Here is a 17,807-nt window from a genome sequence, read left to right on the forward strand (position 1 = left end):
TTATATATATATTATTTAAAATTTTTATTGTAAGACACACTACTTATTTAAACACATTATTTATTTTAAATAAATAAAAAAATACTGTTCAACATTACCTTGAAATAAAGAAGATGATTTGTTTTTTAAAATATACAGATGACACAACAATGTTAAAACTTTCTTTTTTAGAGTCTCCGTATCGTTTATTATTTTTTTGAATTACAGATTTAAACAAGTGCAAATGGACAGCTGCTCATTTTAACAATTTGCATTTCTTCATTTTTTTAGATTTTTTAGATTAGACTTGAAACAGAGGTTATGTCTGTGTAAGGCCACAGCATCAATCCTTCTAGTTTCTTAGATTCCCTACAGTCAATTTAAAGCAAAATGCCACTTCTGCTTAAATACGACCTACATTACTCTTGAAAGTCACACAATACACACTATAAGTTACCCTGTTGTTATTTATTTTTCTTTTCTAGCAGAGTTTCTGGTAGTAAACACTGACTGGGTGGAAATTTGCCGAATAAAATGCAGATTTAAACAGCCTCCCTTCGCAAAGTGTTTACACACGTATTTTTTTCTGCATCTGGGCAAACCAAATCAAGTCCCCATATTCACTTTGCTTTCCCAATTTCGTTGCCTCTCATTCCGACTTCCTTTGCTTTCTGTTCTCCTTGCCTCGCTCATTCTGCTGATTTTACTGACTGTTGACAACTTGTGAACGAATAACTTGTTACTTTGGGGACCACAGAAGCTAACAGTAAAAGCAGTCACCTGCGTCACTATCTTAACAAGTGACATGACCTGCCAATAAAAAAGGCTTTTACCCTGATCACACTCAGACAAAACTTAAACACACCGTGCTCTTTCTCCCGCCGAACGCCCAAAGTGCTCACAAATGTGAATCAGGCTGTGTTAACTTGCTTGGAAATAAATAAATAAATAAACTAGAGTAAAGATAGAGGGTTTTTTTTTTATACAGATGTTTATCAGTGAAGGGTTGGTGGTGAGTGTGTGTGTGTTGGGTGGAGGGGAGTTTACAAGAATGGTGAAATGCAAAAAACAGATAAAACCTGAAAAACAAATTTCTTATTCAGATTCACTGTGAGGGGATTTGATCCAATAATGTCCATCTGTTAACGCCTGCATGTCTTGTCGCTGCTCAGCCACTGTTGAGTGACATTTTCAGTTGTGTGATCAAGCTGTAAACACAGAACAAACAAAAAAAAAAGCTGCATTTCCTTTAGAGAACAATAATGAGTACAAAGAGGAAGAAATGCTGAGGACAGTTGAGTCCATCATGGCTCGGAGCTCTGTAAACTTGTACTTCATGACAGCCTTTCATCCCTCATCAAAGCAGCAAGTAGATGAGCAGATTTTGCCTCCCAACCCCCGTTGTCTCCTTAAAGCTGCCGCTCCTCTGGGACAGGTGACCCTAAATCTTCTCTTTTAACAAGTTTCCTGTTCCTCCTTCCGGCCTCCTGATGTCCCCTGAGGTTGGACCTGTTGGACTATTCCAATATGTGGAATGGCTCAGTCTACAAAGCATCAGGGGGAAATGAGGATGGGTAAATTTAATTTATGTCAAATCAATCAAAATAAATCTGAATTTGGCAATTGGAGGAAATAGGTAAAGAGAAAACGTTATACTACAGGAACTTATTATAGAAATGTGAAATCTTGTCATATTGGTCACAATGGAGTATTCTAAAACTCATTCATTACTTTTTTATGCTTCATCCAAACTGTCCAAGTTCTGCACCTTGCTAAAGATCACTTCAGGAGGATGAACTAAAAACAAAGAGTAGTCTTTTCCAGCTCAAAAGTTAGGGGGTTAAGGTTAGGGTCGAGATGGGGTAGAAGTAAGGCAGCCAACTCAGGAGCAGAAAGTCCCAAGTTCAATCCCCAGACATTCCCACATGTGGTGGTGTCTCTGGGCAAGAAACCCAATCCCTAATTGCTCCCTGGGCACCTTCATAGCTGCCCACTACTTCACCTGAGTGTACCCAAGGTGTGATGGGTTAAATGAAGGAAACTAACTTTGCCATTGTATGGAAACATACAATGATGCACTTATTATATTATTGTTTCCTCTCTTATGTCTAATTCATATCTATAAAACCTTTCTCAAAACTAAGTCACATATTTGACATTTCATATTTTTATGGGACTATGTGAAAGGGAAAAAAATCAGAGGGTCCTGGTTTACAGTATTTATGAAAGGAGGAAAGGGGTGTCTGCTGGATGTTTAATATTTCATGATTGAAAAGAGGCTTTCGTGAGCCTCCACCAGGCTCTCCCTACCCTTATGTATCTGCTCAACTCCTGCCCTGACCCGTTGCCACTGATCAAACAGATATTGTTACCCCTAAAATAGCAACTTAAAAAGAACCTGCACACACACAGGCAGCCACAAGACCTGCCGGCAGCCTGGGAGACTTACAGCAGGGTGTATGTGTGTTTGGGGGGGGGGGGGGGGGGTCAGACAGACATCAAGACAATCAATAAATACACAAACAAATGGCTAAAAAAGTGAAACTTTCAAACTGTCCCTTTTCAAATTCTAATGAATAGTAGCTTAGCTTTACTTTGTGTATTTCTGCATGTATGTTTGTGGGTTGGGGTGGGGAATTGTTAGAGGGTGTCATCTATCACTGGACAAATGCTGCACTGTGGGGGGTGCTGGTAGATGTTTGGGGAGGAGGGTGCTGGGGATTGTCAGCCAGAATGGTGCTGCTCCTCAAATGAAATAATATATCTTTGAAAGCCTACGCCCCGCGCCCAGCTCTGGACCCATATATCAAGCCCAGGAGCGTCTGGTGGATTCTCTCCAAGCCCATTAACCTTACACCTGTTCCCCCTAACACCCCCACCTTACAGCATCAACCTACCGATCCTTTTTACACTCTTGCTTGTTGTCCTTCACTATGCCCCCTCTGTGACACCAACTCCTCCTTTTGCCCTTGGTTGTTGCCTTCTAAGGGCCTTTTTTCATCTTTCCAGGTTCCTCCTCGATTGGTCCACCTCAGGTCATCCTCCATTATCTCCTTCCTGTCCTATTTTCTTTTTTCTTCCAAACAATATGTCCTTGTTTAAAACTCCATCTTTAAGTTTATCTTCTTCTTGTCTTTCTTCTGCTCATTTTCAGTTTGATATTTTGTCTTCATCAATTTACTCCAAATATTTTCACCTATAGTTTAATTTTCTCTGAACTTGATCATGCTCTCCTGTTATGTCCCTTTTCCACACTTTCTTTCTCTAAAGCCAAGGTAAAACTAGCATTCTGTGGGTGTGCCAGTGGTGGAAGGGGTGGGAGGGGTGGTTCTGTAGCCCAATCTGCAGAATAATTCAAATGCAATGGACCAGGGACACAGTTACAAATCTCTGCCAAAGGCGTGTGGACACCATCCCCATCAAGCTTGCAGTTTGTCAGGACCGGGGTGTTGGGTGCAGAGGTTGTGGCAGGAGGGACCGTTGACCTTTGTGACAAGACAGACATTAAAGTCTGAGCTTCTAAATGTGCGTGTGTGTGTAATTTGTTTTACAGATATACTACATACAAGGGTTCATGGATCACACCCAAAATGGGTTATTATATATTTAGCTATGAGTTGTGGAAAAAAAAAAAAAAAAAAAGCGATGCAGTCATAGTCAAGACTGAGCAGGTGCAAATCTGTTTGCTATACACCTTTACGCACACATGTTCATGTGTCTTGACAATTAAACTGCTATTAGACAAACCATTAAAAAAAAGAAATGGTCAAAGTGTGAAATAATGTCTTTTCTTAAGGCAGACGATAACTAAGGTTGTAGATTAAAACCGTCCAGTCAGAACTGGGCATGTGGATGGTGTAAGTTTAATTTCACCAAAGTAAATTCATGTAAAATTGATGGGTGTAGATGGAGGTAAGGATGGGTTCAAAATTATGCAGCAGGGTAGAGAGTGGTACATCAGAACATGTTGCATTATTCACTCAAGTAAATCTATAAGTGGAGAATATTCAGGTGTGAGACGCTCCCTCTCCCCTTCTCTCTTAACTCCTCTCCCACCACCTCCTCTCCCACCTAATGGTTTCCTTTTCTACAATGTAATCTACTCACATACAGTCATTTAGATGAGTTGACAAAACCAGTGGGCAAGTGACAATGGAATAAAAAATTTCCGCAGATTATAATCTCTCATCATTTTAAGGCTGTAAGCTAAAAAAGTGTTTGATATTTCAGTCCAAATGGTGCCCAAGTGACCTTAATCCACCTGCTGGAGTGGGTCTTTTCTCAAACTCTAGAAACTATATTCATATTTGGGATGTACCAATTAAAATGTGATTGATATCAAATGAAACGTTTGCAAAACTAATGCTTAAACGTTTTTAGTCTTTGTCCTCTTTTCTTCTTAACTTTTTGATTACATTTCATAATAAGTTGACAAGTGGGAGCTTAATGTGACAATAGACAGGAGAAATGGCCGGCAACATTGCTCCCTCTCCTCTCCTCTCATTGTTATTCCCGCTCTGTTCCTTTCCTTTGCTCTTCCTCCGTCTCTTCACATTCTGCCTCTACTCATCACTCCTCTCATCTCCCCTCTTTGTTTCACCTTTGTTCTCCTCGTTTGTCCTTTCCTCTCCCCCACCATCTGTTTATCCAATATGGCTGTCCCGTCTCAGCTGGGAGCTTTCCCAGAGAACAAGACTTCTAATGCAGTTCCTCCTCAACATAACAGCCCTCAGTTCTGCTTTTGCCATTCCTGCTACATGCGGAGCGCATCAAAACAGAGAGAAGGAAAAGAAAATACCATAAACCCCCCCCCCCCCCCAAAAAAAAAAAAAAAAACTGTCATGTCCTTAAACAACTGTTACTGGACAACTGGATTAGAGTGAAATCACAATTTTTAACATATTTGTTCTTTTAAACTCAGCTTTATTTTTTTCACGTTAATAGAAAGAAACATATAAGTGTTTGAAGTTAATTACAAAAATGCTAAAACATTTACTTAGGAATGCAAATGTATTGTGGACTTTGTTAAATAAAACTTTGACACTGATAATTTTTCAAGTGACTTTAAAAAAATGATTTATATAGGCAACAAAGTATTCTAGGGTCATTGACACATTCCACACTTATTATTTCTGTCTCGTTATTATATGAACTATTATTTTTGGAGCATTGGTCTACTTCTACTAGTACCATTTTATTTTCACTTGATAAAAACAAACAAAGAAACAAAAAAAAAACCTTAAATTTGTACGCATCGTTTATGATTGTCTGTTGTTGTCATTGTTATCCACTGTTGTCGTCACTCTTTGTTAAACTTCAGGTCTCTCTTGTAAATGAGTCCCCACAGCTCAATGGAATTAACCTGTATAAATAAAGGTTGAATGAACTGCTGAACAGTACATGTGCAATTCAAAAATTGTTTTGGAGTTTTTATAGTTATTTAAAAATATATTGACCACTTTTCAGTGAACATAACATAAAGACTGATAATATGTTTTTATCCAAATATATTTTGTTTAGATTTTAATTTTTATTATGTTACTATACTAAAATGCTTAATTTAAAATTTTGTAAAAAATCATGTCAGCTGATGTTTTTCATATTAATTGCTGTATATTTTATGTTGACAAGGTATACCAAAGCTTTTGTTGTCCAAACAGAAATCTCACATCCTTTATTTATTAAATGGTGCAGAAAGGAAAGAGGGTGGGGTGATTCTGGCGTAAAGGGAGTTGAGTTAAGGAAGGTGCGATATAAACACATGAATCATCAATAGTCCCAATTGCCCTGCTAAGTTCTCCCTTCCATTGTGTTTGTGCTGGGAGTCAGGCTAGCCATCCCTGGTCTGAAACAATGGAGAAGAGAGGTAGCACCGGACCAGCCACAGTATGAGTCACCATGACGTGTGCACACACATACTGAGTACAAATATGTACCCAGCCAAACAGGAAGGCTGAACGAAGAGTTTTTAACATGGCTGCATTTTCAGGTTCTATTTGTTTTTTAGTTCTGAAAGTAAATGTTGTTAAAATGATTGGAGATGTTGACAAGTTTTGAAAATATGTGTAAGACTCAATGTAACCTGTAGTTGAAATATTTAAGAGGTAAACAATTATACAAAAAAATTAACACCAACTTTTGTTTGAAGCTCTTTGTATAAAGTCTTTAAGCATCTTTTGAGCAGTACATTCTTTAACATGTACATGAATCGCAGCTGGAAGCATGATGAGCATCAGGATTCATGAGGGAGGATGAAGGAAGGGGGTGGGTGGCAGAGTACCAGCAAATGTCCCCAAGAGAATAAAAACATTTGTTTCTCTTCCTTTGAACACGCACAAACAATGGGAACACTTATGCAATTAAAATGACTCTTTCCAGAATAAGCACTAAAATAGTTTTATATAAACTGATTAATCACAAGACAGATGAGTAAAGTGGAAAATACTGTTTAATTTATCAGGCAGTGTTTTGCTGGAGAAGTGTGAATCCTGGCATTCTCATAAATGCACACGTTAACCTATAGTTTTTTACTAATGGCGCTCCTCTACATGGTAATAAATGTCCCTTAGGATTTGTTAAAAAGACACAGTAAATAGTCTGAGATGCTCGCCCAGCCTCAAAAGTCCCACGATAATAACAACCTAAAGGCCTCTGTGTGAATCAAGCCCCAGCTACAGAAACACACCTCAGATTTTAGGATCCTTTTTCATACTAGACTTCAGGACTTTCCTATTTCATTTGCAGTTCATGCTGTGACATTCAAAAGAGTTCTTTTAAAACCAAAAGAAGGACCAACTCAATATCAATTTGCAGTATTGTAGATGAAAAAATCTATAACTTACTAGCCAGATAAATGTGCATAAATTAAAAATCGAATAGTCTTTTTTTTTTATTGGTCTGCGCCTATTTTAAAATACAGTCACACTGCCAAACGTACAATAATAATATATACAGCTCCTGGAATTGATTCTCGTCATCTTAGATCAAACACAACCATCTGTGAAATGTATATTTTAGCCATGACGTTATTGACATTCATTAAACGTCACACTATTCTAAAAACACTCCTGCTGTTTCTTTTAGGGAAACTATAATGACATTTATGGGGGGTGGGTCAGCCAAGACTCAAGATTTTACATGCAAGATAAATGTATCCAATCTTAATAAAAAAAAATTTAAAAAGGCATATTACAAAATTATTTTAACTTTAATATAAAGACAAATGTACAGTCCATGTAATTTTAACAGTGCATATGTACAATTGTATCAGTCGTGCAACGAGCATGCACCTGCCTCTTGTACATTTAGTATTTAATTTACAAAAGGTGACTGTGGTTTTAAGCCTGCTAAAATATCTTCTCAACATGTCTGTAATTTGAAAACCAGTAACCCAGAGCTGCCTCACTGTGTCGCCGTATGAAACCAATCAAAACCAAGGCAGAGTTGGCATAAAGAGCAAACGCTAACTTCATGGATCCAAGGTGTTAGAAATAAATGTCCCTCACGTCATGTCTCATTCCCAGAAGAAAAGACGGGGAGACAGAGACTTGCACGCTGCACTGGAAGAGACTGGCGAGCGTGCTTTAAACTTCTCCTAATGGTAAGATATTTATGCATTGTGACCGAAGCCAACTTATGGAAACTAAATCTTTAAACCTTTTTTTTTTTGGCAGATGCCTAACACACACCCTTCCAGCTTGGCTCCAGAACAAGAGAGATTCTTTTGTTCTTACTGAGCTAATAATAGAGAGAGGGTCTGCATGTTGTGTGTGAGTGGTGTCTGTGTCTTAAACTGGGTATGTGTGTATGAAAGTGTGTGTTGAAAGTGTATTTATAACTTCCTACAGTGTCACATCATCCTTGTAATAAACTTTTCATTTAGCCCTGCTTCCTGTCTTTCTGGTTTAAGACTCAACCTCACCTGTAATGATCAGAACAGTATTAGCAGAAGATGTCAAGTTAGATGGATTCACAGATACAATGTATTTGACTTGATCCAGTAGTAATTTTACTGAACAGTCAACATTTATCGTTATTTATTCTGAAGCAGCATTCAAAGCATATTTAAATCAACTTCTTACCATTGCCAGTTTATTTACCATATTTTCCGGACTATAAGTCACACTTTTTTTCATAGTTTGGCCAGTCCTGTGACTTATAGTCTGAAGCGACTTATAAACTTTTTTTCCCTATTCATGATTAAATTTTTGACTAACGTGTCAAATGTTTATTCATACTGGCATGAACCAAAGAGTAAACATTACCATTTGCATTCGTGAGTATGCCCTCAAGGTTTTTGACAACTATATGTTGTTCTTCTACTGCTACCCCCCTCCCCCCCCCCAATTCCCAAAACTTCACTTATAGACAACTGAGAAAAAATTAACACAAGTAAAATGCCCCCAAAAGTGATGTTGAATGAGATCAGTGAATTTACTGGTAACTTGCTTGTCGGCCTCATTGGCTTGTTATGTTAATTAAACATGTTCAGGATCCCAGGTACGTTCTGTGTGTTATTGTTATTTCAGATTAAATGTGTGTTCCTGCACTTTGTTAAATACACTTCTAAATAAATGTGACTTATACTCCGACTTATATATTCTTATGTCCTCTTTGTGAGGCATTTTTTGATTGGTGCGACTTATACTCCGGAGCGACTTATAGTCCAGAAAATACGGTATATTGTGTAGACTCAGATGAACACACACATATGTGTGCGGAGACATTCCAAAATGCCTTTTTTTTTTTTTTTTAACTGGTTTTGCAGATATTTTGGTCTGAAAAAGTCATAAAACTGGCAAAAATATAGATAACAATGCTTACAAACACAAACAGTGCGTGCTACAAAATATTATACATGTTAGAATTCTACTCAATTTATGGAATAAGCTGCACTGAAATTCATGTCTTTACAATGACTTAAAACTCAGTTTTCATCTAAAATCGTATCAGCTGATCAGTTAACAGATAGGTTTGCTTGTGTAGTGATTAAATGTTGTTTTCACCACAGTGAATGGTCATCTTTATCAGCAAAGAACACAGTTGAACATGTGGGAAAATCATAGCTCGTGTATGTTTTATTAATACCACTTGTGCTTTAGATGTGGTTTTAAATTGAGTGTGTGTACTTGTGTCTGTGTGTGCTTGTTGCGGGGGAGATAGACGAGTTCAATTATCTGTCAGTTTAACATTACCCAGGAAGCAATGGGGCCCATGCAACAGTGGAAAGCTTTCTTCTGCACTGAGCCCAGGACGTTTTGTACCTTTGTAACAGGCACTCGTCTTAATTACCATGAAGATAGCGTAATATGGACTGTCATTAGACAAACATAATGACAGCTCATTCAGCAGCAAATCAGGGAGTGACAAACTGCAGTCGGTGAGATAATTGAATTAGACCGAGGGTGTGAGAAATAGAGAGGCTTCACAATGGAGCAGAAATGATCATTCAAAATTAATGAGCAAACCACATGCAATTATTAGCTGTAGCCACACCCTTCAGCGAGGCTTTGTGTGTGTGTATTTTGCATTTATGGAAAATGCAAATACTGATCTCAAAAAGGTTAATAGTAGGGACACATTGTGTGCTAAATGTCAACATGTGTTTTTAAGGATACTTATCGCTGTTGTAATTGGCTCTGTTTTTACTACGATGCTTTTTTCAGTTATTTGCAAAATTACGCTCAGTGTTTGGAGGGGATGCTGCAACAGGCCCATGAATACACAGCTGAGCTGTTAACAGACAGAAAAACAAATCAAACATAGGGAAGGGAAATAGGTGAGTGCAGACTAATCAAAAGACTTTCCAAAAAAACTCTCTAACATTAACCTTCATTCAGAGACAAATAAATAAATAAAAAATATGTGTATACTATGAGTATTTGAACACCATTCTCAAAAAAATTAAAACATTTAAATGGTGTGGCCAGTTTTGAGTAATGTTTAAAAAATGTACAATGCTTATAAGGTCCATGCATTTTTTTTCCATTTTCATTTCATATTTAGAAATGTTATAGCTGCCTAATTTAGACTCAAACAGAGCTCAGATTTGGAACCTGTCTTAACAATGGCGGTTAAGACTAATGTAAGATGCCATGTCGCCTCTACAGTCACAGCCCTCGCCCACATGACACGTCTCTTGTTTAATTTTCTGCATTTTTAACAAGGCGTCAGAGGCGTTGACCAGAAAGCAACCATATTTGTTATTAAGTATTTAATTTTATTTACACACACTGGCATGGTTTGTTTGGGGTAATGATCTGAGATATTGAAGAAAGTTAGTGAACTGTTTTGTAAAAAAAAACGATCAACATATTAATTTTAATATTTCCTCATGCTCAAACAGTAGTATCACTGCACCAAACCATGCACACCTACCTTAAGTTCACGGAAGAAGATGCTGCTGCGTGCCCACTCCACAATAGAGAAGAGTGTTTGGTCAGCCATCTTGCACATCAGCCCAAAGGTGTTGAGCTTCTCATGCTTGGCCCGGCTGGCCTGCTCTTGCTGTAGATAGGCTAGTATCTTTGCCTGAACCTGCGGCTCATCGGGTTCACACTTTAGCAGCTCTACAATCAGGTGGGGGAAGCTGGGTGGAGAGCCTGTCTGGTAGGCATCAACATATGCATAACCCATGATGGACTCTGGCGAGCTGGTGTATGGGTCTGGGTACTCTGACTTGATGGTACGTGTGCTCTGGAAGTGTCCGTAGGCCGCTTGGTAGCCCTGCAGACTGCCAGCGTGTGGCGGCATCGCCATACTAACCGGAGAAGTAACAAATGGGCTGCGGTCATAGTCTGTAGGTGGCAAAGCAGTGGCATGATGGTGGTGGTGGTGGTGATGGTGATGGTGACTGGTGTGGTGGCCACCGTGGTGGCTCAATGGAAGGCCCTTGGAGGCTGCTGAGTGGATGTTCTGAATGGCTGAGGAGATAGTGAGGTCAGTGGGTACAGCCTGCATCACCTGGCTCATGGCTTCAATCTTCAGGCCGTTCGCACGGATCAGCGCTTTCTTTTGCTGCTTGAGGGCCCGATCACGTTTGTACATTGGGCCAAACTTGTTGCGACCACCACGCATTCGATCTGCTCGCACAGCTGACAAAGACGACAGGTAACAAACAAAAAAAGGAAGAGGAGAGAATTTATTTTAATATTATTTATGTTTTGAGTTTATTTAATAAAACTATTATTTAATGTATTTCTAATCATAACTCATTCATGCTTAAATTAAAATAAGATAAAACAGTAAATGTGCAAAATAAAGCTTGTCAAAGAGAATCTGTGATATTTAGAGAATGTCACAGATTAAACATCTGCATTTCGGCTGCACAGAAGACTGTTGGAGTCAGCCTCCCCACCATCACAGAACTCTACACCTCCAGATGCAGGAAGAGGGCTACCTGCATCATGAAGGACCCCACTCACCCAGCACACACTCTTTTTGCCCCACTCCCCTCAGGCAGAAGGTTAAGAAGCATTAAGTGTAGAACCACTAGACTGAGGAACAGCTTCTACCCTGAGGCTGTTAGACTCATGAATCTCTAACCAGAATAATCACAGTGAAAAATCACATCATGTTGCTGCTGATCTGTTTCATGTTGCTGCTTATCTGTTTCATGTTGCTGCTGATCTGTTTCATGTTGCTGCTGATCTGTTTCATGTTGCTGCTGATCTGTTTCATGTTGCTGCTGATCTGTTTCATGTTGTTGTGTTCATTCATACTCATCTGCTCACACAGACTCATGTTCGTGCTGCTGTTCGGCATATTGTTTTTATACTACTAGTGCTTAGTGTATTTTTAGTTTAACGTTTTTCTTAGTTCATATCTTAGATCTTATTATAGTTTTTATTTTACATTTTATACTTATGTTGGATGTAACTGGGACTCTGTGTACACAATTTTGTTCCACCTCATGTGCCACATGTGGTGCGAATGACAATAAAGAACCTTGAATCCTTGAATTTTATTCTAAATATAAGCTTGAATAAACTTGTTAATGCATTACAACAACTATGCACATGATCTTTGAGGAAACTTCTCTGTTAGTATTTTGTATGTGGAGCAAAGGTTTTACAATGACTACACTTGACGTTACCTGTTGACTATCAAAGCCCACAGAGCTAAGTGATAGTATCGTTACTCATTGACTAGAGACTCAGACTTGTATGAACTACACCGCAAAGTGATCATAGTACAACTGGCTTTTTTATGTCTGCCTCTTAGAAGTGAGTTACTGGTGGAAACTTCAACAACAACAACAAAAATGTAATTTTCGTTTCAAAACATATGTCCTGTCTGATTGTGCAACTTTTGAAAACGTGCAAAATGTCTCTGTCAATTTGCCAACACTTCTCTGCGAAAACCAAATACTGAACAGCCTGACAATAATCCAGTCATGATTCTGTTTCACTGATGAAACAAACATACCCCTAATGCTCCCTGCCACCCCCCTCAGCGTAGGATCCTGTGGTGAGGATCACAACGAGTCTGGGCTGTGGGTATTTCTAATGAACAAACTGGGCACACGGTGGACCGCAACGAGGTCCGTGTGTGATCTGTCCGACTGCTGCCACAGGGAAGCTGCTCTGCTGACTCTCAGTTGGGGGGTGCTGCTGTTAATTATTCATACTTAATTAACTCTTATTCTGACAAGGCTCGCAGAGCCCCAGTGTACAAAAAGCCAACAGACTTGTGGGACAGACTGGAGCAGGAAAAAAAAACCCACTAATACCAATATTCAAAAAATATTGCCTTATTAAATTTGGTAAAGGATCCCATCAGTTAAAGAAACACAACTGAATGTGCACAAAATGTACAGACAGTTCACAAACAGTCAGATAACTCCGCTCACATCTGATGTCTTGATGGGTGAATGGAAGAACAGAAGAGTGAAACTGAAGTGGGGGTGTGGAGAAGTAATGGTGGGGGATTTAGGTTCGGAGGCAAGCGATGGGCAGACGCTCATACAAAGATATATATGCACACACACACATACACACACACACACACACCAAGCTGCCTTGGGAGGGATTTTAATGACCTCTTTCACAAAAAGTGCCTGTCACTGATCTGAGCGAGTTCAGCCAAGAGTGCACACACACACACACACTTATCTCTCATACACTCTCCTGAGCAGAAAGCGCACAAAAGCGCAAAGTGTCGAACATTCAGATCATCACACACTCCTGATCAGAGATGAGATCATGCCGGACAATCAGCATGCTATTTAAAAATGGTGGTTTTACACCCACCATCTTTTTTTCCCCCAGCATCTTTGATGTCAGCTTAATATAACTTTAACTCACTCAGGCTCAGAAACCATTACAAAAATTGACCACACATCAAAATTAAAATAAAAAAAGATGAAATCAGAAGCTCTGTGAAATATATCCATTATACATTATTGTGGGGCTACTTTAACTATTAATGATGCTCCACAACAGCGTAATTAATGAGCTGAGAAACTAATAGTTGGCCCTACTGGGAAAACAGAATTAGGCCCTGACTGCCGTTCTTGCCTGCCTCGGACCCAGAGACCCACAGCACATCATGAATACCAGAATCAGGGGGTGGGGTGGTGGTGGGTGTAGGTCTTACACTACACACACACCCACACACACACATTTTTGTCTCTAATTAAACAAGGTGATTTGCATTCATGTAACATGGATTAATATCAAGGGGGAGGGGGAGAGGGACATGTCTGAATAAAAAGGAATTAATGCAGCAATTGAGGTATATGATGAAAAAATAGGAGTATATTTTTAATATTACACTAAGAATAAATATATTCTAGTTTAAAATGTAATAAAGCATATTAGAAAAAATAAAAATTCTTAAAGCCTGGAAAGAGCTAAGAGTCCAGACTCGGTGGAAATAGCTTGCAGTGGCACCAAGACTGTTGTTTATTTGTTGTTTTATATAAGCAAAAGTAACAGAATGGTTGACAGGATTAAGTCACAGAAACTCAAACGTCATCAGCGTAAAAAAAGGAACATATGTTTTTTTTTTTTGATTGACAGGGGCTGCATAAAAAGAAAAACATTAACATGGAAAAAAAGAACAGAATTATAATATAAAGTCAATGTTAAAGGAGACAACGATTTATTCCTTGAAGCAACATTTTTTTTAAAGAATCAGAGCCACTGAATGCTAAAGAAACAAGCTACAGTGTGACATCACATATGTCAGCAGTGAGGATTTGGGGCTAAAGTGAGGCTAAGCGAGTGATTCTGCCACGCACTTTGAGCTACTATCTGAGCGCACGCTCACACAGACATGCACCTTTACATACACAACATACATAAATTCCCAAGCTGACCCAAACAAACCCCTTCCCTGTTCCCTAAAAATGCTCCTGTACATCTCACACATGTACAGATAAGCGCACATACAAAATGCAATTTTATAACAACACCGTTTTTTGCTGCAAACACCTACACATAGCACAAACACATCTCTTTCACACACAGAGACGCACACGAACAGCCCACAGTGCTTATATCCTCTGATTTATGGTTGTTTAATATACAGGAATATTAAGCGTGCGTAGGTGAGGATCCCTGTCGGCTGCTGGCATATTAATGGGTCCCGCGGAGCCTTGCTGACACCCTGTTTGTCATGTCGGGGCCCCGGCCCCTGCTCTAGATGCGCCCTATCCCATGCACACACATGAATACCTATGATACCTATGCATAAGTAATGGCACAGCTCCCTGGCTTCCCACCACAGGTACTGAGAGGCTGATGGAAGACAAATCAGAGCTAGAAGGATGGAGACAGCTCGGGAGGAAAATAAAAAGTGGAGGGAGAGATGCAGACGGGAATTTACAAGCAACTCAGCTCGTAGTGCTAACGTCAACTAATGGCTCTTTAGAGGTTTTTGAAATTGAAGTAATTGATTAATTAAAACTTAATAAATGAGAGACAATCAAAAAAAAATCAAACCAATTTGTGTGAGACAATAAAAAAGAGTTCATTTTGTAATAGCAGCAATTCAGAAATAAAGATCATTCGTCACTTTTTTGCAGGTTTATAGCACTTCTTATTTTAATATTTCATAACAATGCAGTGACACATGTTTGCTGCATATCGTTCTTACTGTATTATAGCAGAACAACGATGCCCCCCAACTTGATTTTTCAGCGTCAGCGTTCAAAACATTATGTAACTCCTGCTGTCTGAGAACGCCACGGCGCATCTGAAATGTATTCAAACATTCCACATGGCAAACATTACTGTTATCTTCCGCCTTCAAAGTAATGCTCAAGTGAAGGAAATATTAGTCAGCCCAGTGAAGCGTATGATACAAGACAACTATTAGCAGGCGAAGAAGACGAGCGTGCCAGTGGGAGCTGTTCAGATATGGGCACGCTTCGCTGGCTTCAGCGAGTGATGTTCTAATGAATCAAACCTTTTGTCTTCAGTGAGATAAATGCTGGGAGAGAGACTGAAGACGCACAGCTGCTGCAGCATATGTACATGACTGGACACTTTCCTTTCTAATGTGGAACACAGAGGCTGAAATTTTATAACACTACATCGTGTGTGTATATGTGCTGATTATCTCATGCTGCTGTATTCATTCATACCCATCTGCTCACCACAGACTCATGTTGGGGCTGCTGTTACGCCATATTGTTTGACATCATTAATGTATATTTTAGATGTTTTAGCGTTACATTTGGTATTTGTTTAGCATATATTTTTGTGAATATCTTAGATCCTTGTTTAATGTCTCTTTTTATACTTTATATTTTGCTATTTTTGGGTGTAACTGGGACACTGTGTACATAATTCCGTTCCACCTCATGTACCACATGTGATGGAAATGACAATAAAATTGACTTGAACTTGAACTATATATATATATATATATATATATATGAACAAGTAAAATAATTTTTATAATTATGCAATGAGCAGTGTTTAAAGGTTTTTAAAGTAGTGCTCACACTTAATAAAATGATGTTTAGCAGATATGAAAAGACACCAACATAATAAAGTAGAGATAACTCATATGTAATTGAACTCTCTTGAACTGTCTGTAGATTACAGCCGACTGTGAGCAGCATGGTAAACACACACAAACTCCTTTCTCTTCTTGCTTCCCTCACAGCAAGCCTATTAAAAACATGTTTTTTAAAACAAACATCATTTTTTGTGTTTGAAATTTTCTAATTCTGTAAACTGTTCAGGTTAGCAGCTGACTGGTGCAAACTCAGCTGAAATAGTAATTATTAGGATTTCTCATCTCTTTTTGATCATTACCTAACCTAAATATCAAATTGTATTCACTGCACCTCGGAAATGGGAGGGCAAAACTCTTGTTTCTGCTTCTTTGCTTTTCTAACAGTAAATATATGCTTCCATTTACATAACTGGTAAAGCTAAAGACACAATGAGCTCATAAGGGATTATGCTGTGTGTAGATGTGTCAGATTTCTGTGTGGGAGGTCTTTCCTGGATGTGGCAGGAGTTGCCCACTGGACCTTCTGGCACCTGACAGAGCGCTGCAGGGCCTGTCTTGCCCACAAGCGGAAAGTTACCGCCGGCAAAACAAATCAAACACTACCCCCACCCCCATGTTTCCCCCCCTTTTACCATGTCATGTGAAAAATGACAGGCCAGGATATCCTGCCCAAAGGCCTTTTACAATTAACAGCAATGAATTTAACTGTGCGCTGCAGATCAATGAGAGACGCCTCCAGATTTTTGTTTTCCTCATTTTCTGCTGCTTTTTGTTTTCACATCAAGTCGTTTTAGGCTCAGAAACTTTCTTCAGTTTAACTTTAAATACAGTTGGAAAACGATCATCGCATTATAAGATGAAGTGTCAAAATATGTAATTTTATTTTAGACACACTCCGTATCATTTGTATAATTCTAAGGACAAAATTCTCATTTCTAACCTGTGACCTTTGGTTTGAACGTTTTTCCTTCAATTCAAAGATGACCTTCAGAAGTGTTTATTCACTGAGTGATTTCAGAATGAAACTTGTTCAGAAATGTAAAGCGTAAAAAAATAAAAAAAAGTTACGTTTTAAAAGATTCTTTGAATATGTCTGCCACCCGGTCGTTTTTGAATAGCCAAATAAATAAAAGGCTCAGAGCTGTGTTCAAAGTAAATAAAGAGGCCTCGACTCATTCAGTCATCATTAACATTCTTGCCTCGTCGCCAGCGCTAATATTTTATATATTACTTTGTCTGACTAGTTTCTATGAACAGCAGCAGGTCCCTCTGACTCCAACACAAATACCAACAAGAAAGTGTGGATTTTATTAAAATAAAAGATTAAAAAATAGTTTATGATATACAACAATCAATATAAAATAAAAAATTGATGCAATCACTTTTTCATCAAAGGTGATTGCCAAATTTAAGGGTCAGATTAAGTTTTTTTATTTTTATTTAAATGATATTTGTGGGAAATGTTTTACAGCCCTATCAATAAAATATTATAAATACATAAGAAAAAATGCACTTCTTCTCAAAAACGGTTCACAGTTTTCATATATATATATTTTTTTCATATATATATATATATATATATACAGCAGCTCTACCATGTGGCGCAACTGGTAGAGCTGCTGCCTCTCAGCGAGCAGGTCCTTGGTTCAAACCCCGGTCCAGGGGCCTTTCTGGGTGGAGTTTGCATGTTCTCTCCGTGCATGCGTGGGTTTTCTCCGGGTACTCCAGTTTCCTCCCACAGTCCAAAAACATGCATGTTAGGCTGATTGGTAACTCTAAATTGTCCCTAGGTGTGAGTGAGAGAGTGAATGGTTGTTTGTCTCGTTTGTCTCTATGTGTCCCTGTGATGGACTTGCGAC

General features: G+C 38.7%; 1 protein-coding gene across 2 annotated transcripts in view; it reads right to left on the reverse strand.

The window, feature by feature from the left end:
• Nucleotides 1-17,807, reverse strand: part of nr5a2 (nuclear receptor subfamily 5, group A, member 2) — a 69,120-nt gene that overhangs the window by 45,321 nt on the left and 5,992 nt on the right. For both annotated transcript variants that reach the window (XM_037698039.1, XM_037698038.1), the window contains one exon: nucleotides 10,357-11,072. In XM_037698039.1, coding sequence (XP_037553967.1) covers nucleotides 10,357-11,072 — 716 coding nt within the window. The remainder of the gene's footprint in view (nucleotides 1-10,356; nucleotides 11,073-17,807) is intronic.

The sequence above is a fragment of the Nematolebias whitei genome, chromosome 3 (assembly GCF_014905685.2).
Source record: "Nematolebias whitei isolate Nwh7 chromosome 3, NemWhi1, whole genome shotgun sequence".
Taxonomy (NCBI): Eukaryota; Metazoa; Chordata; class Actinopteri; order Cyprinodontiformes; family Rivulidae; genus Nematolebias; species Nematolebias whitei.